At 44.6% G+C, this 26,118-nt stretch overlaps 1 protein-coding gene across 1 annotated transcript; it reads right to left on the minus strand.

The window, feature by feature from the left end:
• Window positions 1-14,569: 14,569 nt before the first annotated feature.
• LOC132886216 (carbonic anhydrase 2-like) lies at window positions 14,570-25,133 on the minus strand. The gene is made up of 4 exons (XM_060920786.1): window positions 25,119-25,133; window positions 15,059-15,151; window positions 14,863-14,925; window positions 14,570-14,758 (listed from the first exon to the last, which is right to left on the minus strand). Exons 1-4 carry the CDS (start codon window positions 25,131-25,133, stop codon window positions 14,570-14,572), a joined length of 360 nt encoding a protein of 119 aa, XP_060776769.1.
• Between the last annotated feature and the right edge of the window lie 985 nt (window positions 25,134-26,118).

Genomic DNA, 26,118 nt, shown 5'->3' on the forward strand with positions numbered 1-26,118 from the left:
TGACTGTTTAGAGACACTGACAAAAGGGGTATGTGGGTTGGCTTGGAGAGAATAGATTGTGATGTCCATATGATTATGCCTGTACACTCCTTATTCTTATTGTACTGAATTCTTATTGTGCCTTTGTTTGATGCCAATTGCCATAACATGTAATTCTGTCTATGTTCAATAAATAAAAAAAGAGAAAAAAAAGAATGAGCAGGGCCTATTGCTCTTACAGCTGTGTGCAAGATTTGGGTTGACCATCACCAATACCCTGTTTCAACACAAAGACATCCACAAAGGCACGTGGCCGCACCCTCGTTCGAAGCAGTGGCACATGATCAACCACATAATTGTGAACCAACATCACATCTCGGATGTCCTCGACTCGCGAGTATGCAGAAGTGCCGACTGTTGGACAGACCATAAGCTGATGTGCGCCTGTCTGAATCTGAGAATACATACCTCCCGTCAAAAGCTGTTAGGACTGGGGCTGTTTTGGCCTCTAGAGGCCGCTGTTATGTTTATCTTGTCATGTTTGTTTTGGCCTCTAGAGGCCGCCACTGTGTTTTGTGTTTGTCTTGATTGCCTGTTTCCTGCCCCGCCCATTTCCTTAATTGTTTTGTGTATAAATACCCCTCTGTCCGTTCCCTTGTCACGGAGTCTTTATGCTATGCTGTCTTGTGCTAGTTTCCTTTGTCTCACGTAGCTTGCCTGTGCCCTTGTGTTTTGATATTTTTTGCTTTCTTTGGACTTTGTACCTTTTTGATCTTCTGAGCGTTCAGCATTTTGCCTTTCCTTTTGTTTTTGGACATTTAACCTTTGGATATTTTTATTTTGGTTTATCTTCTGAGCTTTTGGATTTTCTTTTTGTTTTTTCCATTGGATTGTATATAGTGTAAATAAACTGTTTTTTGATACTCTACTTTCGCCTCACGCCTCTGCACTTGAGTCATCCCCCTGGTGGCCTAGTGGGGGTTTGCTGGATTATCACACCAGCGACCCGGGTTTGAATCCCAGCAAAACCCTAACAGAAAGACTCCGTCATGACCGACTCAACAGAGGCTGCTTCAACTGTTTACCCGGCCAACCTTCAGGGAATTATGGCAGCTTTGACACGCTTCGGAGCGACCATGGACGCTCATGGACGAACGCTCGCAAGCCAACGTGAGGCCCTTGCTCGCCACGAGGTACTGCTTCAGCAAATTGGGAAAACCCTGGCACAGCTGACTCCTCTGCCCGCATCTCCTGATCTGGCTCCTTCTGCACCCGCTCCAGTGCCTCCTGCCACGCTGTCTCCTTCACCTCGTGAACCCAGCCTTCCTGCACCACAGAGGTATGACGGCAAGCACGGTGAGTGCCGGGAGTTCCTTACCCAGTGCCAACTCACCTTTGAGCTGAAAAACGCTTCGTGGACTGACAGAGCCCTGGAAATTGAAGAAGCTGCCAAACAACACAATACCAGGAAGGCATTTGATGGCATCAAACTAGTCTCTGGCCGTAGGTCAACTGGCCTAGACCCCATTGATTCCGCTGACGGTGTTCGATTAACACAAATGGAGGATATCTTAAATAGGTGGAAGGAGCACTTTTCCACCCTCCTCAATCAGCTCAGTAATGCCGATCTTAATGTGCTTGACAGCATTCCACAAGCTGACATAGTAGAGGATCTCGAAGCAGATCCAACCATCAAAAGAGATCTCCCAGGCCCTGAAACAGCTATCCTCAGGTAAAGCCCCTGGGCCTGATGCCATCCCAGCTGAAGTACTGAAGCATGGCAGTTCATCCCTCCTGTTGAATCTCCACAAAATTTTCTTGACAATCTGGGATTCTGAGACAGTTCCACAAGATTTTAAGGATGGTACCTTAGTGAAGTTGTACAAAAAGAAGAACAAGTTCAACTGCGGAAACTATCGCGGCATCATACTGCTCTCAATCGTGGGAAAGCTATTTGCCAAGGTGGTCCTCAATCGCATCTGGCCTACAATTGAAGCTTATTTACCAGAAGCACAATGTAGTTTCCGTGCAGGCAGATCAACAGTGGATATGATGTTTCTGCTCAGACAACTACAGGAGAAATGCAGAGAGCAAAATCAAGAGCTGCACCTTGTGTTCATTGACCTTGTCAAAGCCTTCGACACTGGCAGTAGACCTCTCATGTGGAGACTCCTTGTCAAGATCAGAATACCTCCCAAAGTGGTCAATATCATACAGAGACTACACAAAGGCATGAAGGTGACCGTGTCAGTTGGTGGTGAATCCACCGATGAGTTTCAAGTCACAACAGGCCTATGCCAAGGTTGCATCCTGGCACCATCCTTGTTTGTCCTGTTCTTTGCCTTCGTTGTACCTCACACTACTGAGACCCTGCCACCTGACGATGGTGTAAACATCAGGCACCACACAAATGGCGATCTATTTAACCTAAGACGTCTACGTACCAAGCTGGCAAAAACAACTAAAGTCAGCGAACTCCTGTACGCTGACGATGCGGGCTTCTGCAGACATGAGCACAAAGCACTCCAACTCCTCATCAACCACCTGGACAGCGCTTGCAGACAGTGGGGCCTGACCATCAGCAAGGACAAAACTGAGGTTTTCCATCAACAGTTACGAGATCCACCCTCTACCTTGCTAGAGGATAAAACACTCACCATCTCTTCAAAGTTCTGCTACCTCGGTGACACTGTGTCCAACGACTGCCAGTTAGATAAGGAAATCGAGGAAAGGATCGCCAAAGCCAGCCGTACTTTTTACTCCATTAAATCTAAGATCTGGGACCACAGAGGAATTTCCCTCAAGACAAAGCTCCTTGTGTATAACGCTGTTATCCTTCCAACTCTACTTTATGGCAGCGAAACATGGACCACCCTTGTAAGGCACCTCCGCAGGATCGAGAACTTCAACCAGCGCTGACTACGCTAGCTGTTGGGAATCCACTGGTGGGATAAAGTCCCAAATGTTGACGTGCACATGAGGGCAAAGTCTGAACCTACTGAGGTCCTTATTTGAGGCAACAGGCTGCGCTGGCTTGGCCATGTTTGTAGAATGTCTGAGGACAGGCTTCCCAAGCAGGTGCTGTTCAGTGAATTGAGCACGGGAAAAGGGAAGAGAGGCAGGCCTCACAAACGGTGGAAGGATTGTATCAAGGAGGACCTAAAGCTGTTCAACATGGGAGAAGATTGGTATAAATCCTCCCAGGAGAGAAGTGGTTGGAGGGCCCTCCTCCGTAATGGAAAAACGATCACAGCGATCACCCTGGCTCAGGCAGCTAGGACAAGACAGCATGCCAGACGGAGTCGGCATCATCAACCTTGATGGCCATATCAAGATTATATATATATATATATATATATATATATATATATATATATATATATACACACACAAGGGCAAGTCAGAAAGTTCTAAGACAAATTGAAAAAATCTTTATTTATGAAAATAACAAAGCTATTTCTCTACATATGCTCCATTTAAGTCTCAACAATTTTGCAAGTGGTGTTTCTATCGGAAGATTCCTTCTTTGTAGAATTCTGGGCGAAGTCTTTCACACATTTTGAAATTATAACATCTATATCTTAGAACTTTTTGACTTACTCTCTTTTTATATATATATATATATATATATATATATATATATATATATATATATATATATATACACACACACAGAGTGGCATGCAAAAGTTTGGGCACCCTTACTGAAAATGTCTGTTACCGTGAATAGTTAAGTGAGCAGAAGATGAACTGATCACCAAAAGGCATAAAGACAACACATTCCTTTTCAGCATTTTCTGCAAGATTTGTGTATTATTTTTGTTTTGTACAATTGGAGAGTGAAAAAAGAAAGGAAACACCATGCGAAAGTTTGGACACCCCAATGCATTTGAGTTCTCAGGTAACTTTTACCAAGGTTCCAGACCTTAATTAGCTTATTGAGCTGTGGCTTGTTCAAATTCTTCGTTAGGAAAGGTCAGATGATGCAGATTTCAAAGCTGTATAAATTCTCTGACTCCTCAAACTTGTCCCTAAAATCAACAGCCATGGGCTCCTCTAAACAACTCCCTTGCATTCTGAATAATAAAATAATTGATGCTCACAAAGCAGGAGAAGGCTACAAGAATGTAGCAAAATGTTTTCAGGTAGCTGTTTCCTCAGATTGTAATGTTATTAAGAAATGGCAGTTAACAGAAACAGTGGAGATCAAGGTGAGGTCTGGAAGATGAAGAAAACTTTCTGAAAGAACTGCTTGTTGGATTGCTAGAAAGGCAAATAAAAAACCCTGTTTGACTGCAAAAGACCTTCAGAAAGATTTAGCAGACCCTGGAGTGGTAGTGCACTGTTCTACTATGCAGTGACCCCTGAACAAATATGACCTTCATGGAAGAGTCATCAGAAGAAAACCACTCCTGCGTCCTAGCCACAAAATTCAGCGTCTGAAGTTTGCAAACGAACATCTAAATAAGCCTGATGCATTTAAGAAACAAGTCCTGTGGACTGATGGAATCAAAATAGAACTTTTTGGCCACGATGTGCAAAGGTATGTTTGGAGAAAAAAGGGTGCCAAATTCCAGGAAAAGAATACCTCTCCAAATTTGAAGCATGGGTGTGGATCGATCATGCTTTGGGGTTGTGTTGCAGCCAGTGGCACAGGGCACATTTCACTGGTCGAGGGAAGCATGGATTAGAATAAATACCAGCAAATTCTGGAAGCAAACATCACACCATCTGTAAAAAAAAAATTTGAAGTTAAAAAGAGGATGGGTCCAACAATAAGACGATGATCCAAAACACACCTCAAAATCTACAATGGAATACCTCAAGAGGCATAAGCTGAAGGTTTTGCCATGGCCCTCACAGTCCCCTGACCTAAACATCATTGAAAATCTGTGGCTAGACCTCAAAAGAGCAGTGCATGCAAGACAGCCCAAGAAACTTGTAGAACTGGAAGCCTTTTGCAAGGACAAATGTGTGAAAATCCCCCAGGTAAGAACTGAAAGATTATTAGCTGGCTACAAAAAGTGTTTACAAGCTGTGATACTTGCCAAAGGGGGTGTTACTAGGTACTAACCATGCAGGATGCCCAAACTTTTGCTTCGGGCCCTTTTCCTTTTTTTGTCATTTTGAAAATGTAAAGGATGAAAATTAAAAAAAAATTATTTTTGCTTAAAATACTGTATAAAAGGGAATGAGTCATCTTTATTCTTTTTGGAGATCATTTCATCTTCAACTTGCTTAACTGTTCACAGTAACAGCAATTTTGACCAGGGGTGCCCAAACTTTTGCATACCACCGTGTGTGTGTGTGTGTGTGTGTGTATATATATATATATATATATATATATATATATATATATATATATATTATATACACACACACACACACACACACACACACACACGGTGGTATGCAAAAGTTTGGGGGCACACACACACAGGCACTGCGTAAAAGCAGAGCTCCCAATGAGTATAAAATGTGTTTGTAAGCTGTAGCCACAGCGGTCACTAATTATTCATGTTCCAGGCAGATCTGTCAGCCCAGGAATCTGTATCTGTTATGCCACAGATGTTTGCTGCTGTTTATATTCACCATGTGCCTCCATCAGAGGTTTAGCACAGTAGGTTATAAAGCTTTGCTGTTATCCTGATACATCATTCATGCACAGTGTAAAGTTTGTGTGCACGCTGTTTATTGTGTTTTGTTTGTGTTTGGTGCATTGGTTGATCTGTGGCTTAGTCCCAGACTTTGAACTCAGAGACTAATGGGGCATGTTTGGCTAACATGTAATGGTTTGCACTCTTGGTTGAGCAGAGCAAGGTACAGTGGGGCAAAAAAGTATTTAGTCAGCCACCAATTGTGCAAGTTCTCCCACTTAAAAAGATGAGAGAGGCCTGTAATTTTCATCATAGGTACATTTCAACTATGAGAGACAGAATGGGGGGAAGAATCCAGGAAATCACATTGTAGGATTTTTAATGAATTAATTGGTAAATTCCTCGGTAGAATAAGTATTTGGTCACCTACAAACAAGCAAGATTTCTGGCTCTCACAGACCTGTAACAACTTCTTTAAGAGGCTCCTCTGTCCTCCGCTCATTACCTGTATTAATGGAACCTGTTTGAACTCGTTATCAGTATAAAAGACACCTGTCCACAACCTCAAACAGTCACACTCCAAACTCCACTATGGCCAAGACCAAAGAGCTGTCAAAGGACACCAGAAACAAAATTGTAGACCTGCACCAGGCTGGGAAGGCTGCAATAGGTAAGCAGCTTGGTGTGAAGAAATCAACTGTGGGAGCAATTATTAGAAAACGGAAGACATACGAGACCAATGATAATCTCCCTCGATCTGGGGCTCCATGCAAGATCTCACCCCGTGGGGTCAAAATGATCATAAGAACGGTGAGCAAAAATCCCAGAACCACACGGGGGGACCTAGTGAACGACCTGCAGAGAGCTGGGACCAAAGTAACAAAGGCTGCCATCAGTAATACACTACGCCACCAGGGACTCAAATCCTGCAGTGCCAGACGTGTCCCCCTGCTTAAGCCAGTACATGTCCAGGCCCATCTGAAGTTTGCTAGAGAGCATTTGGATGATCCAGAAGAGGACTGGGAGAATGTCATTGTAACGGTTCACTATGCGTGGGTGGAGCACAGAGGACGGCAGGACAGAGATCAGGTTCGCAATCGGGCTTTATTGCCACACTTTTCAGTGAACAATCTTTTAATCGAACTGACACACACACACACACAACCAGCGTCTAGTTCGGGGATGAGCTCCTCTGCTGTCACTCTCCCTCCTTAAGTAGGGCGCGGTCACTGGGAAGACACACACAAACGCAGGTTAATTGATGTCAAGTGTAGTGATTCTTCCACTTACCTTCCCTGACTCCGCCCTCCTGTCACAGACCGGCGCTTGACCACACCCCCACTGCCACATACTCCCACCGCCTGACTCAGGCCGGGCAGCTGTCCGGCCTGCAGCCGACTCCCCCCCCCCCTTGACGGGAGAGGAAGTACGCCACGACCATCTGCGCCCCCGGCCTGTGGACCACCTTGAAATTGAAGGGTTGGAGTGCCAGATACCAACGGGTGATCCGCGCGTTGGCATCTTTCATGTGGTGGAGCCACTGGAGGGGCACGTGGTCCGAACAGAGGGTGAAAGGGCACCCCAGCAGGTAGTAACGGAGGGCGAGGACCGCCCACTTGATCACCAGACACTCTTTTTCTATGGTGCTTTAGCGCCCCTCATGCACCGACAGCTTCCTACTGATGTACAGGATGGGGCGGTCCTCCCCCTCCACCTCCTGGGACAAACTCGCCCCCAGCCCTCTGTCCGATGCATCGGTCTGTAACACAAAGGGGAGAGAAAAGTCAGGGGAGTGTAAAAGTGGCCCCCCACACAGTGCAGCCTTTACCTTAGAAAAAGCCCGCTGACATTGCTCCGTCCACTGGACCGGATCTGGTGCCCCCTTTTTAGTGAGATCAGTCAGTGGGCTGGTGACGTCCGAATAATTAGGAATAAACCTACAATAATAGCCAGCCAGCCCCAGGAACTGTCTCACCCCCTTTTTGGTCTTGGGCCTCGGGCAGGCCACAATTGCTGCGGTCTTGTTAATTTTGGGACGCACCTGCCCGTTGCCCAAGTGGAAGCCCAGATACCGTACTTCCACCCGCCCAATTGCACACTTCTTCGGGTTGGCTGTGAGACCCGCTCACCTCAGCGACCTAAGGACGGCCCTTAGATGTTCGAGGTGCTTCGGCCAGTCATTACTATAGACGATGTTGTCGTCGAGATAGGCGGCCGCATAGGTGGCGTGGGGGCGGAGGACCCTGTCCATCAGCCGCTGAAACGTAGCAGGCGCCCCAAACAGCCCAAACGGAAGTGTGATGAACTGGTGTAAACCAAACGGTGTGGAAAAGGCCGTTTTTTTCTCGGGATAGTGGAGTCAAGGGGATCTGCCAATATCCCTTCGTCAAATCCAGTGTCGAATAAAAGGGAGCAGTGCCGAGTCGATCGAGCAACTCATCAATATGAGGCATTGGGTACGCGTCGAATTTAGACACCGGGTTGACTTTTCTATAGTCCACACAGAACCAGACCGACCCGTCGGCCTTGGGTATCAAGACCACTGGGCTGCTCCAGTCACTGTGGGACTCCTCGATGATGCCCATTTCGAGCAAGGCCTCGAGTTCTTCCCGAACCACCTTTTTTTTTTGTGTTCAGGTAGCCTGTAAGGGCGGCTACGCACTACCACCCCTGGGGGCGTCTCAATGTGGTGCTCTATGAGGTCGGTGCGACCGGGCAGGGGCGAGAACACGTCCGAAAACTGTCTGCAACTGGGCAACCTCCGTGAGTTGGGTCGGGGAGAGGTGGTCTCCACAGGGGACCGGAGAGGTACTTGATGCCAATGCCCCTTTTTGAACCTCCGGCCCCAGCTCCGCCTTCTCCGGAACCACCAACACCAATGCCACAGGGACCTCCTCATTCCAGAGTTTAAGCAGATTGAGGTGGTAAATCTGTAGTGCCCCACCCCTGTCCGTTCGCCTCACCTTGTAGTTGATGTCCCCGACTCGCCGTGTGACCTCAAAGGGTCCTTACCACTTGGCGATCAATTTGGAGCTCGATGTGGGCAACAGTACGAGTACCTTCTCTCCTGGTGCGAACTCCCTAAGGCGCGTACCCTTGTTGTACAGGCGGGCTTGCCGTTCTTGGGCCTGCTGCAAATTCTCCTGGGTTAGGTGGGTGTGCGTGTGGAGTTTTGCGCGCAGGTCCATAACGTATTGAATTTTGTTTTTATTTTGGGAAGGTCCCTCCTCCCAATTTTCCTGCAGCATGTCTAGAATGCCACGCAGCTTACGCCCATATAATAATTCGAACGGGGAGAACCCCGTGGAGGCTTGGGGGACCTCTCCCACTGAAAACAACAAGGGCTCGAGCCACTTATCCCCATTACGTGCGTCCTCACTTATGAATTTTTTAATTATATTCTTGAGGGTGCGATTGAACCGTTCCACTAAACCGTCCGTTTGTGGGTGATACATGCTGGTGCAGATCGGCTTAATCCCCAATAGCCCATACAGTTTGCACAGTGTCCGTGACATAAACATGGTGCCTTGATCAGTCAGAATCTCTTTCGGGATTCCAACTCGGGAGATAACACGGAAGAGTGCCTCCACAATACTGCATGCTGAGATATTGCGCAGGGGCACTGCTTCCGGGTGTCGCATTGCATAGTCCACCAGAACTAATATAAAGCGGTACCCTCGTGCTGACCGATCTAATGGCCCGACGAGATCCATCCCAATTCTTTCGAATGGGGTCTTGATTAATGGTAGAGGCCGCAAAGGCGCTTTTGGAATGGCCGCTGGATTTACTAACTGGCATTTGCGGCATGCCGTGCACCACCTACGAACATCGCCGCGAATCCCCGGCCAATAGAATCGGGCCATTATTTGGGCTAGTGTCTTATCCTGCCCTAAGTGTCCAGCCATGGGATTAAAGTGAGCCGCCTGGAATACCAATTCCCGGCGACTCTTGGGAATTAAAAGCTGCGTGACTTGCTCTTTCGTCTGAGTGTCCTGCGTCACTCGGTATAATCTATCTTTCATAATAGAAAAATAGGGGAAGGACGGGGTGGCGTTCGGCGGGAGCGTTTGACCATCGATTGCTCTCACTTGGTCAAACGCATGCCGCAGAGTCTCGTCTCGCGACTGTTCTAATGGGAAATCCGCGAGGGATTCCCCGAGAGAGAGAGGAGGAGCCGGTGGCTCCTCACTCTGACGCAGAGATGACGTAGACGGCTCTGTGACAGCTGCTCCCGCCAAGGCAACACCGGGACCTCCCCCTGCTGAAGTATGGTAGGACCCACTCTCCACTAAATGGCTCATCAACTCCCCGAATCCCGGCCAATCAGTCCCCAAGATTATTGAGTGGGTGAGGCGAGGATTAACCGCCGCCTTTACTATGCATTTTTCCCCTCGGAAAAAAATGTGGACCGACACCAACGGGTAGCTGTGAACATCCCCGTGCACACACAACACCTTCACCCCCTGTGCTCCCCCCAGTGCCTCGTTTTGCACCAGGCTTTGGTGAATTGAGGTTTGATTACAACCGGAATCCACCAACACCTGATATGTATCCCCTTGAATACTCACCGGTATGCGATATGCTCCGGCCCGATCAAGGGTGGCCTCTGGCACATCGGGGATCTGAACCACCGCGCCCACCTCCATCACCATGCACTGCTGTTGAAGGTGGCCCAGCTCCCCGCAGTGCCAGCAAACTGGCCTGGGCTTCCTCTCTGTACCGGTGTTCTGGGGCTCACTCACCTGAGGGGGGTGAGAGACAGAAACGGAAGGGCACCGCGGGTGCGGCGGGCTGGGTGGGGTGGTGCTGGCCCCTGCCTCCGCGGTGGGGGAATGGGGCGTGGACGGGACACAGGAGGAGGGAGAGAGAGAGACAGAGAAGAGGCTTTCTGCTGTCCTGCCACCAGAACAGCCGCCAAATGGTCCTCCGCCAGCTAGACTGCCTGATCCAGCGACGCCGGGCGGTGGCACTGGACCCACTCCGCGGTTCCTGCTGGCAAGCGAGCGATGAATTGCTCCAGCACCACCTGGTCGATGATCCCCTCAGCGTCGCGGTTGTCGGCCCTCAACCACTGCTAGCAGGCGTCCCGGAGTTGCTGGCCAAACGCGAACGGCCGGCCAACTTCCTCCAAGCGCAAAGCGCGGAAGCGCTGGCGCTGCTGCTCCAGTGTGTGCCCCACACGCTGGAGGACGGCCCGGTGGAGGTCCACGTAGGCCAGCCAGCGGTCGGCGGGGAGCTGTAGCGCGGCCAGCTGCGCCTCTCCCGTTAGCAGGGGGAGGAGGCGCGCCGTCAGGGCCTCTGTCCGGAGATCCTCAGCGAACTGGCTTGTAGGGATGAAAACATGACACTACACTCCCTCATTGACCTAGCGATCCAACTGGATGATTTGCTCACCAGCCAGCCCTTTCTCAAGGAAACCTCAGAGTCTGCTCATTGCACTGAAGAAAGTGCACCCATGGAAGTGTCCCATCCATCCTTCACACTCCAAGCCCGTGGAACCCGCTACTCAGGCGGTGAGTCCAGATCGAAAATTTAATGCACAGTCATTCAAAATGCCTGCCTTGTTAAAACTGGTATCCTCCACACACATCTGCCTTCATAGACTCAGGGGCAGAGGGGAATTTCATCAACAGCGCAATCGTCCAGAAGTACGACCTGCCCACAATCCCTCTGCAGAGTCCACTCAGTATCCGAACTATTGACGGAGGACCCATAGGTGACAGCCGGGTCACCACTAGAACTGCTCCCATTCTTATTCAGGTGGGAGCACTCCATTCTGAGCAAATATCTCTTTACATAACCACCACTGAACATCACGACATCATTCTGGGGTATCCTTGGCTACAACTTCATGAGCCATTGATCTCTTGGCATAATAAAGAAATTCTGCAATGGTCACCCATTTGTTTCCAACATTGTCTTGCATGTCCCCAAAAAGGTATTGCCTTCCACATCGGTGGAAAGCCCTCAGCCAGACTCCAATGAGAATGTCCTGGAGTGTTGCCTTGACCTGCAGGAAGTCATTAGTAAAGGGAAACCTTGTGGACTACCTCTTCATAGACCATATGACTGTGCCATTGACCTTCTACCAGGTATGTCACCTCCCCGTGGTCAAATTTATCCCCTTTCCCAGAAAAAGCATGCTGCCACGGGAGAGTACATTCAGGAAGCCCTCAATCCATCCCCCCAAGTCACCAGCCTCAGCAGGCTGCTTCTTTGTTGAAAAGCAAGGTGGCGGCCTTCTGCTTTGTATAGACTATAGAGGGTTTAATCAGGTCACTGTTAAATACCCTTATCCCCTTCCTCTTTTTCCATCTGCTCTAGAGAAGCTTCGTTCAGCCAAGATATTTTCAAAACTCGACATGCGCAGCACCTATAACTTGGTAAGAATCAGGAAGGTTGATGAATGGAAGACTGCATTCAGTACAACCACTGGTCACTTTGAATACCGGGTAATGCCATATGACCTTTCTTCGGCTCCCAGTGTTTTTCAGTGTTTGATCAATGACATACTACGAGACATGTTGGGATGCTACATCATAGCATATATTGATGACATTTTGATATATTCCCCCGATGAAAGGAGTCATAGAGAACATGTCAGAGCAGTTCTCCAATACTTACTGGAGAATCACCTCTATGTCAAAGCTGAAAAATGCAAATTCCACAGGAAACAAAACTTCTTCTTAGGCTTTATCATAAGCTCAGAAGGAGTAAGCATGGATTCCTCCAAGGTTTCTGCAGTCACATCCTGGTCTGTACCCACCTCTAATCAAGGAACTTCAACAATTCTTGGGTTTTGCAAAGTTCTATTGTGGTTTCATTCGAGGTTTCAGCACAATTGCAGCCCCCCTAATGGCCTTGCTTAATTAGGGGACCCAAGCGACAGCAATGGAATACTTCTGCTGAAGAAGCCTTCAATCAACTTAAGGGAATGTTCACCTCAGCCCTGGTTCTGCAGCATCCTGACCCAACTAAGCCTTTTGTCATAGAGGTCGACACATCTGACACAGGGGTTGGAGGGATCTTATCCCAATGTTGTGGTGAGAAGCACAAACTTCATTTGGTGGCTTTCTTCTCCAAGAAGCTCACGTCTGCTGAAAGCAACTATGATGTAGGTAATCGTGAACTCTTAGCCATCAAACTCTCTTGAGGAGCGGAGACACTGGCTGGAAGGAGCCACCCATCCCTTCACAATACTCACTGACCACAAAAACCTAGAATACCTAAGGAGGCTAAGCGTCTCAATCCACGCCAGGCCACATGGACTATCTTCTTTACCGGTTTCAATTTCACGATCTTGTTCTGCCCAGGATCACGGAACACTAAGGCAGACGCTCTGTCACGCACCTTCGTCTCTTTACAGCAGGATTCTACTACCCATGCAATTCTTCCACCCAACTGCTTCATGCAATCCATTACTTGGGACTTGGACCAGCAGATAAGAAACTCTCAGCCCAGAACAGTTCCCGTGAGGCTTCCACCTAGTCTACTCTACGTCGCAAAGCAGTTCCGAGGGTGACTTATCACCTGGGCCCACACATCTCCAACCACAGGACATCCTGGTAGCCAACAAACTCACCAAATGTTAAGCAACAAATACTGGTGGGAAAACATACTCACAGAAATCAATCAGTTCAATGCATCTTGCTCTGAGTGTGCCCAGGAAAAAGTTCCTCATATCCCACCAGTGGGTAAGCTTTGTCCTCTCCCAGTACCATAGAGACCCTGGTCACACATAGCCCTTGATTTTATCATGGACCTACCACCTTCCATGGGAAACACTACCATCATATTTATTGTTGACAGATTCTCTAAAGCACTTAAACTCTTTCTGTTACCAGGCATCCCGACTACACTCCAGACCGCAGAGTTATTGTTCCAGCACGTATTAAGATACTTTGGCATCCCCAAGGACATAGTCAGAGACAGAGGTCCCCATTCATTTCACGGCTATGGTCATGCTTCATGGAACGACTTGGAGTGTCAGTCAGTCTGTCACGTCAGGTTATCATCCTCAATAGAATGGACAAGTGGAGAGAGCAAATCAAGAGATCGGATGCTTCCTGCAAATCTTTTGCATGAGGAACCTGGGGGACTGGGCATGTTTCATCCCATGGGCCGAGTATGCACAGAACTCTTTGAAGCACTCTGCAATGCAACTAACCCCATTCCCAAAAAAAATCCATCAGCAGCAAACTTATGAGGATGCAAATGTCCTCATATCATCATGCCATTTCTCTAATTAATCTCTGAAATGAAACCAGTGCTCAGTCTGGTTAAAATCCACTGAGCATAAAAATACTGTATATCCAAAGATTATTTCCAGGAACTAAACTTTCTTCAGATTGCTATGGAACATTAACATTTTGGAACATGCTGCTTTATTTATGCTCACTGGCCACACACATACTGTTTTATGCAGTTATCTAATCAGCCAATCCCTTGACAGCAACACAATGCATAAAATCATGCAGATACAAATCAAGCGCCTCAGTTAATGTTCACTTCAAACATTAGAATGGAAAAAAACTGTGATCTCAAAGTATGACTTTCACTGGAGCATGGGTGTTTGTTTCAGACTGATGGACTGGTTTGAGTATTTCAGAAACTGCTGATCTCCTGGAGTTTTCACACACAATAGTCAGAGTTTACACAGAATGGTGCAAAGAAAACAAAAAACACTGAGTGAGCAAAAGTTCAGTGGGTAGAAAAGCCTTGTTAATAAGAGAGGTCAGAGGAAAATAGCCAGATTGGTTCAAGCTGCCAGGAAGGATACAGTCACTCATATAATCACTCTTTACAATCATGGTGAGCAGAAAAGCATCTCAGCATGCAACAGCAGAAGACCACATTGGGTTCCACTCCTGCCAGCCAAGAACAGGGATCATAGAATCAAGAACAAGTTCCTATTAAAGTGGCTGGTGAGTGTATATCGATATGTACAGTATATGCTGAGCACCTAGAACTGTTCCAGTATGAGGTCATAGGTCCTATGAATAATATGTTAATGAAATCGACAGGACCTGTGTGGAGCTAACACCGATTGACTTCTTGCAAACAATCCATGTAACACTCTCGAGTAGAGGGGGCGTGGTCAAAGAGCCATCATATGTCCAGTACTCCAGAGTGCTAGGCAGCAGGATAGTGGGGTCAAAGTCTGGAAATAAAGTCTGTGCTCCCTGGCGGGAAAGCAAGAATGTCATGATTAGCCAACTTATCTCAGAATTAATTTATGAAATTAGTCCTTAACATAAAAGTCCCTTGAAATTTTAAGAGAACTTGCTTTTGCTTTAATGGCATCCAGTGCATCAAAGACTTTCTGGAGTCGAGGGTTTTCATCACCAATCTGTTGAATATAAAATAGAGCAAAGAACACACTTGAAACACATAAGAGATGTCCTTCATGCCACATTATTTTATCACAAGTTCTGTTTTATCACAAAATAGAATAAAGGAATATTTTTTTCATGTGTTTAGACCTCTAAGAAGACTCCAACTACAGCAAGGCCATTAGACATGCTCGCAGCTTCTCCAAAGTTGGGATATGTACTGTTCCAGTGAACTAGATGAAGCTAGGGAAGATGAAAAGAAGCCACTTCTTTACTTGCAATAATTTACAAATCTCAAAAACTGATATTGTATTCACAATAGAACACAGACAACATATCAAATGTCGAAAGTGAGACATTTTGAAATTTCATGCCAAATATTGGCTCATTTGAAATTTCATGACAGCAACACATCTCAAAAAAGTTGGGACAGGGGCAATAAGAGGCTGGAAAAGTTAAAGGTACAAAAAAAGGAACAGCTGGAGGACCAAATTGCAACTCATTAGGTCAATAACATGGCTCAGGTGGATAAGGCGCCATACCATAAATCCGGGCGACCCAGGTTCGATTCCGGCCCGAGGTCATTTCCCGATCCCTCCCCGTCTCTCTCCCGCTCATTTCCTGTCTCTACACTGTCCTATCCAATAAAGGTGCAAAAAGCCCGAAAAATATCTTAAAAAAACTATCATGATGTATCATTTGATAAGACATTTGACATAATTAATTAAATAAAGTTCTTTCTGTCATAATTACAATCAGCCACACTTCGGGAAAACCACAAATTCATGAGAATGGAGAGATGTTATAACAACCACTACCATCCCCTAAGAGACACACATTCTTGCATGTACAATGTTGTGATTTGTTTACCCAGATAACTGTGTGTGTGTGCGCGCAACATGAAGACACAATAGTCCAATAAAATTATACTGTCTTCACAACACGTTTTTGTGCAACAGTCTGCTTTTGTGCTCAGGAAATTCCTTCCACCACAGACTGACACATTTGCATGTAGTGTAGTGTTTAATGTTTGAGTATGAGTCAAAAGTTCACCAGGACATTTTTGTGTGTAGTCTTCCTACTCACACTTCCTCATTAGGACATTTGAGTGCTGGGAAAATATGACTAAACAATGCCAGCAGACACACAGAAATACGGTAACTGCACATCATCTCCAGGATCCTGTTTTTTTGTTTTGTTTTCTTTTTAGTTGGCTTAAATTACGTACAGATCTTGACCTTTTTAGGTCTGACATCTCAACAGACAATATACAAATGAATTCACTCTAGACTATTATACATACAGTAGCTGATAAGGTCCATCACATACATTATCACATCAAGGCACACAGCAAAATTCCTAGTGCCAAATTAACACCTACAGTACTGAGTTAACTCTCACTGTGCCAAATTAACACCCACAAATACTATACATATCAGGTTAATAGGTGCAGGAGTCAAACAGTACAACAGTTACAGGTCTAAAATCAATCACTCAAAAGTCTTAGTTCAACAAGGTACACTCACCAGCCACTTTATTAGGAACACCCATACACCTACTGTTTTATGCAGTTATCTTATCAGCCAATACCGTTACTGCAGCACAATGCATAAAATCATGCAGCTACAATTCAAGAGCTTCAGTTAATGCTTACTTTAAACATCAGAATGGGAAAAATTGTGATCTCAAATTGTGACTTCCACTGTGGCATGGGTGTTGGGGCCAGATGGACTGGTTTGAGTATTTCAGAAACTGCTGATCTGCTGGAGTTTTCACACACAACAGTCATTAGAGTTTACATAGAATGATGCGAAAACCAAAAAACACTGAGTGAGCGACAGTTCTGTGTGTGGAAACATCTTATTGATAAGAGAGGTCAGAGGAAAATGGCCAGATTGGTTTGAGCTGCCAGGAAGGATATAGTAACTCATATAAATCACTCTTTACAACCGTGGTGAGCAGAAAAGCATCTCAGTATGCAACAGCAGAAGACCACATTGGGTTCCACTCCTGCAGCCAAGAACAGGAATCTTCAAATCAAGATCAAGTTCCTATTAAAGTGGCCAGTGAGTGTAAGTGACAATACTACAGGTGGTGTTTAAACAGTAAGGGTCAAATGAACACTGTAGTTTGGTGCCATTTGTAATGTTAGTAATCTAAGAGACATTATGCATTCACTTGTTGTGTCCTCATCATCTGCAAAAGTGACCTGGAAGGAGTGGGCATTGTTGATGTCCAGTGATACTGATGGATCATAATGCAGCGTGAGTGGCTTGAGCTCAGGGTCCTACTGAGCCTCACCAGTCACAATGTCAATGGGAGACTGGCGGGGTCCATTAGCTATCGGAAACTTCTCATGCCATGTGTGTGGTCCTGAAGTTACAAATGAGGGAATATTAAGAGTCAGCTCAGTACAGCATGACTAATGAAATCACTAATGCTGGGATCAGAATCAGGCCTGAATATGAATATCAGGAATAAAGAACATGCCTTGTGCAAAATAATCAAAGAACAGCAATGTCATGTCTGGGATGCTCTATGACACCCTGATAAAAAGTCTAGCCTGTCAGAATCTTTTTTTATTTTCCCACCTAATTTGACAAGTCCTACAGTCCTCGCTGTTCCTTGATAGTCATGACTAACAATTTCTTGACCCTCCTCCCAGACAACATGCAAGGATGTTAATGATGATTGGTTGGGGTCAAACTTGTAGTGTTGCCAGTCTACCAACCAAGACATGGCAAGAATTTACGGCATTATGATTGCCTCATCTGACATGGTGACCATCAGGAAAGACAAAAATATCATATCGTCTGATCCCAGCATAACACACCCAGCAGTATTCCTCGTGTTGAATATAGTGTTATAAAATAACATCCATCCATATAAAGTGAGGTCTGAGAAGATATTTCAGGACTATAGGAGGGAATTCAGCACTGTAAGAATGAATTCAGTAACAATACATGAGAGAATTCGGCACTGTATGAATGAATTCAGCAATACAGGACAGGATTTAAAAATACAGGAGTGAATTCAGCACTGCAGGAGTGAATTCAGAAATACGCATCTCCCATAACCTGGTACGGAACAGAACAGGACAGAACAGTACCATCACACATTTTCTTATATTTGCCTTCCGGGTTTTTATATGCTGTTCCGTCCCATGTATAACAAGTGTTCTGTCCAGCAATACCATTTTTGTGACTTTTATTTACATAATCTTACCTTTTTTATTCCAGTTTCACAGAGACATCCGTCACATCCACCATTTTATTAATCAGTACTTACATTAGTCATCCCGCCTTTACAGGGGAACCCGTCCCATCACGTATGATAAAGATAGAAGAAAAACAAAATATATTGTTTAGTTGTTTTATTGCCAAAACATATAACTTAACTACTATTTATTCATCTATTTTACAATTTCTTGCCTCTTACACCACCTCTACAGTGGTATGCAACAGTTTGGGCACCCCTGATCAAAATTGCTGTTACTGTGAACAGTTAAGCAAGTTGAAGATGAAATGATCTCCAAAAGGCATAAAGTTAAAGATGACTCATTCCCTTTATATTTTAAGCAAAAACAATTTATTTTCATCTTTTACATTTTCAAAATGACAAAAAAAAAGGAAAAGGGCCTGAAGCAAAAGTTTAGGCATCCTGCATGGTTAGTACCTAGTAACACCCCCTTTGGCAAGTATCACAGCTTGTAAACACTTTTTGTAGCCAGCTAATAATCTTTCAGTTCTTACCTGGGGGATTTTCACACATTTGTCCTTGCAAAAGGCTTCCAGTTCTACAAGTTTCTTGGGCTGTCTTGCATGCACTGCTCTTTTGAGATCTAGCCACAGATTTTCAATGATGTTTAGGTCAGGGGACTGTGAGGGCCATGGCAAAACCTTCAGCTCATGCCTCTTGAGGTATTCCATTGTAAATTTTGAGGTGTGCTTTGGATCATCGTCTTATTATACAACCCTGATTCAAAAAAAGTTGGGACAAAGTACAAATTGTAAATAAAAGCGGAATGCAAAAATTTACAAATCTCAAAAACTGATATTGTATTCACAATAGAACATAGACAACATATCAAATGTCAAAAGTGAGACATTTTGAAATTTCATGCCAAATATTGGCTCATTTGAAATTTCATGACAGCAACATATCTCAAAAAAGTTGGGATGGGGCAATAAGAGGCTGGAGTTAAAGGTACAAAAAAGGAACAGCTGGAGGACCAAATTGCAACTTATTAGGTCAATTGGCAATAGGTCATTAATATGACCGGGTATAAAAAGAGCATCTTGGAGTGGCAGCGGCTCTCAGAAGTAAAGATGGGAAGAGGATCACCAATCCCCCAATTCTGCGCCGACAAATAGTGGAGCAATATCAGAAAGGAGTTTGACAGTGTAAAATTGCAAAGAGTTTGAACATCATCATCTACAGTGCATAATATCATCAAAAGATTCAGAGAATCTGGAAGAATCTCCGTGCGTAAGGGTCAAGGCCAGAAAACCATACTGGGTGCCCATGATCTTCGGGCCATTAGATGGCACTGCATCACATACAGGCATGCTTCTGTATTGGAAATCACAAAATGGGCTCAGGAATAATTTCCAGAGAACATTATCTGTGAACACAATTCACCGTGCCGGACTAAAGAGGAGAAGGACGACCCAAGTTATCAGCTCTCAGTTCAGAAGCCTGCATCTCTGATGGTATGGGGTTGCATTAGTGCATGTGGCATGGGCAGCTTACACATCTGGAAAGACACCATCAATGCTGAAAGGTAGATCCAGGTTCTAGAGCAACATATGCTCCCATCCAGACGACGTCTCTTTCAGGGAAGACCTTGCATTTTCCAACATGACAATGCCAAACCACATACTGCATCAATTACAGCATCATGGCTGCGTAGAAGGGTCCGGGTACTGAACTGGCCAGCCTGCAGTCCAGATCTTTCACCCATAGAAAACATTTGGCACATCATAAAACGGAAGATACGACAAAAAAGACCTGAGACAGTTGAGCAACTAGAATCCTACATTAGACAAGAATGGGTTAACATTCCTATCCCTAAACTTGAGCAACTTGTCTCCTCAGTCCCCAGACATTTACAGACTGTTGTAAAGAGAAAAGGGGATGTCTCACAGTGGTAAACATGGCCTTGTCCCAACTTTTTTGAGATGTGTTGTTGTCATGAAATTTAAAATCACCTAATGTTTCTCTTTAAATGATAAATTTTCTCAGTTTAAACATTTGATGTGTCATCTATGTTCTATTCTGAATAAAATATGGAATTTTGAAACTTCCACATCATTGCATTCCTTTTTTATTTACAATTTATACTTTGTCCCAACTTTTTTGGAATCAGGGTTGTAGGACCCATCCTCTTTTTAAAGGATATGGGACATGAAACATAAAAGCACGCTATATCAGTTTCTTTCCATTAAAAATATGAATTAATTGCATCAACAAATACAAAATCATCTATTAAATTCAGCAAAATCGTTATATTCGTGATGATTATATGGCATTTCTGCTCGACTTCCGATATGAATTTTTTGCAACCGGAAGAGCCGCTGTCACGTGATCATACGTCACAAAAACTTTCGGGCACAGCACAAACGGGTAGATGAATGGAGAAGTGGATGACAAGAAAATTGTTTTTATAGTCTTTAAAGTACATTGGACATCATGGTGTATTGTGCTGCTTATGGTTGCAATAATTCCAATGGGAAATGCCCTGGAGTAAGTTTTTTTGCATTCCCCAAGGACCCGAAGCTGAGGAAAGTGTGGGCTCACCTGCGCATGCGCAGTAAGCTTGGTAGGACAACTTTACAGAGCACCTGTTGAAAAAAACTTTGCACCTACTGTTTCCCACAAACTGTATTCGGACCATTTCACTGAGGATTCTTTCAACATTAATACTCAGGTCCTGAGCGATATTAATTCATGAAACAGGAAGCATAAGGATGAGAAAAAAAAAAACAGTTCAAATCGGGAAGCCGCGCACACCTGCGCCAGGCTGCACAAATGCGCGCAGCTTCCCGACCCAAACCGCCTCTCTCTCATCCTTACACTTCATGCCTCATGCTCCATGAACCAACATCGCTATTTTTTTTTTTAAATCGGATCTGCGCGATTCAGCCATGAAAAAGGCGGCATCCGCCGAAAGGCGCGCTGTTTGCATCCCTGCTGACGGAGGCCAGGGGACAGGGCAGGAATATTTTTGTTGATATGAGTGATCCGGTGCGATTTCGTGACCCCCCTGTTGAAGACCTGTGCGCTAAGCGACTGAAAGCCGAGGTAAGGATTAGTATTATAATTTTGGGTGTATCAATTATTGATTATCATAATTCTGACTCGTTTCGCCATTTTGAATGTTTTCATCTCGGACTCTGGAAGCATTGTATCTCAATCAATCTCGAAAAATATCAGCAAAAAAAAAAAAACTAGCTTGCAACGGACTTTAGCTAGATCTATGATGAACTTTCAATGTATGATACAAAAATAATACTTCTTTCAACAGATCATTAGCCTTTGAGCAGAATTGTTTTTAACTTACCAGGAAGTGTTATTGAGCCGACCGCTTTCAGTTTCATGAGGGCTGAATGAACTCTCACTCTCAGAATCATCTGACCCGTCAGAGTAAAGACAAGATCTATGTTCACGTGAATTTCCAGCTATCGGTTCGAATTGATAGGGTCTAACTTCACATCTCTGTGAAACATCAGGAATATCACTGTCGATGGTGTCCATTTCGGTAACCTGTTTACATTAGATTCCCAAGCGCTGGCTACTTGGAAAGTTTTTGTGACATCACGGATCACGTGACCACCTAGCTCATTAACAAATCCTTGTTTTACGCTGATGTATAAAAAAACTTGAATAATGTGATGATTTTCACATTTTTGACGCCCTGCAGTGATTTAGATGGCATTTCTTATGTCCTTTATACATAATTATGCCCAGGTAAAAATCCATGTCCCATATCCTTTAACTAAAACTTTTTTTTACAGATGGTGTGATGTTTGCTTCCAGAATTTGCTGGCATTTATTCTAATCCATGCTTCGCTCGACCAGTGAAATGTGCCCTGTGCCACTGGCTGCAACACAACCCCAAAGCATGATTGATCCACACCCATGCTTCAGAGTTGGAGAGGTGTTCTTTTCCTGGAATTTGGCACCCTTTTTTTCTCCAAACATACCTTTGCACATTGTGGCCAAAAAGTTCTAGTTTGATTTGATCAGTCTACAGGACTTGTTTCCAAAATGCATCAGGCTTATTTAGATGTTCATTTTCAAACTTCAGACGCTGAATTTTGTGGCTAGGACACAGGAATGGTTTTCTTCTGATGATTCTTCCATGAAGGTCATATTTATTCAGGGGTCGCTGCATAGTAGAACAATGCACCACCACTCCAGGGTCTGCTAAATCTTTCTGAAGGTCTTTTGCAGTCAAACAGGGTTTTTTATTTGCCTTTCTAGCAAGCCAACGAGCAGTTCTTTCAGAAAGTTTTCTTCATCTTCCAGACCTCACCTTGATCTCCACTGTTTCTGTTAACTGCCATTTCTTAATAACATTACAATCTGAGGAAACAGCTACCTGAAAACACTTTGCTATGTTCTTGTAGTGTTCTTCTGCTTTGTGAGCATCAATTATTTTATTATTCAGAATGCAAGGGAGTTGCTTAGAGGAGCTCATGGCTGTTGATTTTAGGGACAAGTTTGAGGAGTCAGAGAATTTATACAGCTTTGAAATCTGCATCATCTGACTTTTCCTAACAAAGAATTTGAATAAGCTACAGCTCAATAAGCTAATTAAGGTCTGGAACCTTGGTAAAAGTTACCCTAGAACTCAAATGTATTGGGGTGTCCAAACTTTCGCATGCTGTTCCTTTTCTTTTTGCACTCTCCAACTGTACAAAACAAAAATAATACACAAATCTTGCAGAAAACGCTGAAATGTCGTCTTTACCTTTATGCCTTTTGGTGATCAGTTCATCTTCTGCTCACTTAACTATTCACAGTAACAGACATTTTCAGTAAGGATGCCCAAACTTTTGCATACCACTGTACCTCTACCTTTTCGTTTCTTCAGCTGACATTGTATACATTTCAAGTTCTTATCTTTTTTGATCTGTGCTTCTGTTTTATGACCCAAGTTTTCACAATCAATGTGAAACCACATTTTACTCGAGATGGTGCTCGTTCCGCCACACGGGATTTCTTTGTGACATCACGCCGAGGTATATTCCGTAATTGGAGTTCCGGGCTTTTAGAGTTCCAGGCTTTTAGATCGATTTCGATTGAAAATATTGTGAATGTAATGTTAATACAATGTGACAGGATATAATACTGGATAATCAAAGAATACATGACAGTGATACGTGTGAGTACAAGATGTTAAGTATGAAACACCTGAATATTGTTAGGACTGGGACTGTTTTGGCCTCTAGAGGCCACTGTTATTTCCTTTTCTGGCCATGTTTGTTTTGGGCCTCTAGAGGTCACCACTGTGTTCTGTGTTTTGTTTTTGTCTTATTGCCTGTTTCCTGCCCCGCCCTGTCCTTAATTAGTTTGTGTATTTATACCCCTGAGTTCAGTCCTCTTGGAGTCTTTGTGCTGTTATGTTTAGCTCCAGTAACCTCTGTTCCGATTTCCTCGCCCGTGGCTTTGTGGTTTTTGTACTTTGCTTTCTTTTTGACTTTTTGGACTTTGTGTTTACCATTTTGGATCCTCTGAGCATTTGTATTTTTGCCTCTTCTTTTCTGGTTTTTTGGCTCTTTGTTTCTTTGAAATTTTGTTTTTTCCTGGTTATCTTCTGAGCATTTGGATTATACTTTTGTTTTTGCCTTGTATTGTTAATAGTGTAAATATTGTAAATAAACTTTTTGATACTTTTTCTACTTCTGCCTCACGCCTCTGCATTTGAGTCATCCCCCTGGTGGCCTAGTGGGGGTCTGCTGGCTTATCACACCAGCGAACCAGGTTCGAATCCCAGCAAAACCCTAACAAATATTTAGAAAACGTAACATTATTTTAATGGTCCGTTCCAGTTCATTCCTTCTGTACTGGGTTATGGGAGACACCCAGAAATGCATGAGAGAATTCAGCACTGTATGAGTGAATTCAGTACTGCAGAAGTTCAGCAATACAGGACACAATTCGGCACTGTCTTAACTCAGGTGTAATATATGTACAGTGGGGCAAAAAAGTATGTAGTCAGTCACCAATAATGCAAGTTCTCCCACTTAAAAAGATGAGAGAGGCCTGTAATTTTCATCATGGGTATATCTCAACTATGAGAGACAAAATGAGAAAAAAAAATCCAGAAAATCACATTGTCTGATTTTTAAAGAATTTATTTGCAAATTATGGTGGAAAATAAGTATTTGGTCAATAACAAAAGTTCATCTCAATACTTTGTTATATACCCTTTATTGGCAATGACAGAGGTCAAACGTTTTCTGTAAGTCTTCACAAGGTTTTCACACACTGTTGCTGGTATTTTGGCCCATTCCTCCATGCAGATCTCCTCTAGAGCAGTGATGTTTTGGGGCTGTCGCTGGGCAACACGGACTTTCAACTCCCTCCAAAGATTTTCTATGGGGTTGAGATCTGGAGACTGGTTAGGCCACTCCAGGACCTTGAAATGCTCCTTACAAAACCACTCCTTCGTTGCCTGGGTGGTGTTTGGTATCATTGTCATGCTGAAAGACCCAGCCACGTTTCATCTTCAATGCCCTTGCTGATGGAAGGAGGTTTTCACTCAAAATCTCACGATACATGGCCCCATTCATTCTTTCCTTTACACGGATCAGTCGTCCTGGTCCCTTTGCAGAAAAATAGCCCCAAAGCATGATGTTTCCACCCCATGCTTCACAGTAGGTATGGTGTTCTTTGGATGCAACTCAGCATTCTTTCTCCTCCAAACATGACAAGTTGAGTTTTTACCAAAAAGTTCTATTTTGGTTTCATCTGACCATATGACATTCTCCCAATCCTCTTCTGGATCATCCAAATGCTTTCTAGCAAACTTCAGACGGGCCTGGACATGTACTGGCTTAAGCAGGGGGACACGTCTGGCACTGCAGGATTTGAGTCCCTGGCGGCGTAGTGTGTTACTGATGGTAGCCTTTGTTACTTTGGTCCCAGCTCTCTGCAGGTCATTCACTAGGTCCCCCTGTGTGGTTCTGGAATTTTTGCTCACCATTCTTGTGATCATTTTGACCCCACGGGGTGAGATCTTGCGTGGAGCCCCAGATTGAGGGAGATTATCAGTGGTCTTGTATGTCTTCCATTTTCTAATAATTGCTCCCACAGTTGATTTCTTCACACCAAGCTGCTTACCTATTACAGATTCAGTCTTCCCAGCCTGGTGCAGGTCTACAATTTTGTTTCTGGTGTCCTTTGACAGCTCTTTGGTCTTGGCCATAGTGGAGTTTGGAGTGTGACCAGGGTCGGACTGGGAACAAATTTCGGCCCTGGCATTTTTCCTCTGGACCAGCCCACTATTGGCCTGACGAAACCACCCCCAAACACGCACTCACACATCCACCCACCCGTCCACACCGAACCCCCAATGAACAAATACCAGACACCTAAACACCATGAAAACACACTTTCACTGTCATTTCAATTTCACCTTGAACATATTACAAAACAGAAGCACAAGCACACAAGCTTTTGTGTCTCCAAAATGTGTGTGTGTGGGATTAAAATTAACGTCGTCCCGTCGACGTGATAAATTCTCATCGGGAGAATTTATGTGTGTGTGTGTGTGTGTGTGTGTGGTCTGTTTACTTTACCTTACCTTACAGGAGACAGTCTTGGGGATGGCCATGCACATGTTAGGTGATGAGAAGGTGTCTCATTAGGCTACTCTTTTCTGCCACCATGTCAACAATTGTGTCTGTGTCCAAGGACATCAAAATGTCTTTTTCACTTGACATGAGCATGAATGCCTCCAGGTGCTCCTGGGCTGTAGTGCTCCATAACCGGAAGTGCTAGCATGAATTTGAGCATGATGAACAACTTCGGGTTCTGTAATCTCCTGTGCGTCCTTTCCCTCGACCTGCTCACTGGCCACGGAATCCTCTGAGTCCGATCCAACATACACATCAACTGGCTTTGAGCCTGTACTGACCTCTCCAGTAACATTGTCCTCATTTTCGCCCATTGAACTTGTAGTAGGGACGTCGGGAACACTA

This window comes from Neoarius graeffei, chromosome 5, assembly GCF_027579695.1.
Source record: "Neoarius graeffei isolate fNeoGra1 chromosome 5, fNeoGra1.pri, whole genome shotgun sequence".
NCBI classification, from domain to species: Eukaryota; Metazoa; Chordata; class Actinopteri; order Siluriformes; family Ariidae; genus Neoarius; species Neoarius graeffei.

What these genes read in the sequence shown, in the direction of transcription:
- LOC132886216 (XM_060920786.1), bottom strand. An exon ending in TAGTTGGAGTCTTCTTAGAG is followed by an intron (nt 14,926 to 15,058) that starts GTCTAAACACAT and finishes TATATTCAACAG; the next exon opens with ATTGGTGATGAAAACCCTCG. An exon ending in TGGATGCCATTAAAGCAAAA is followed by an intron (nt 14,759 to 14,862) that starts GCAAGTTCTCTT and finishes CTTTCCCGCCAG; the next exon opens with GGAGCACAGACTTTATTTCC.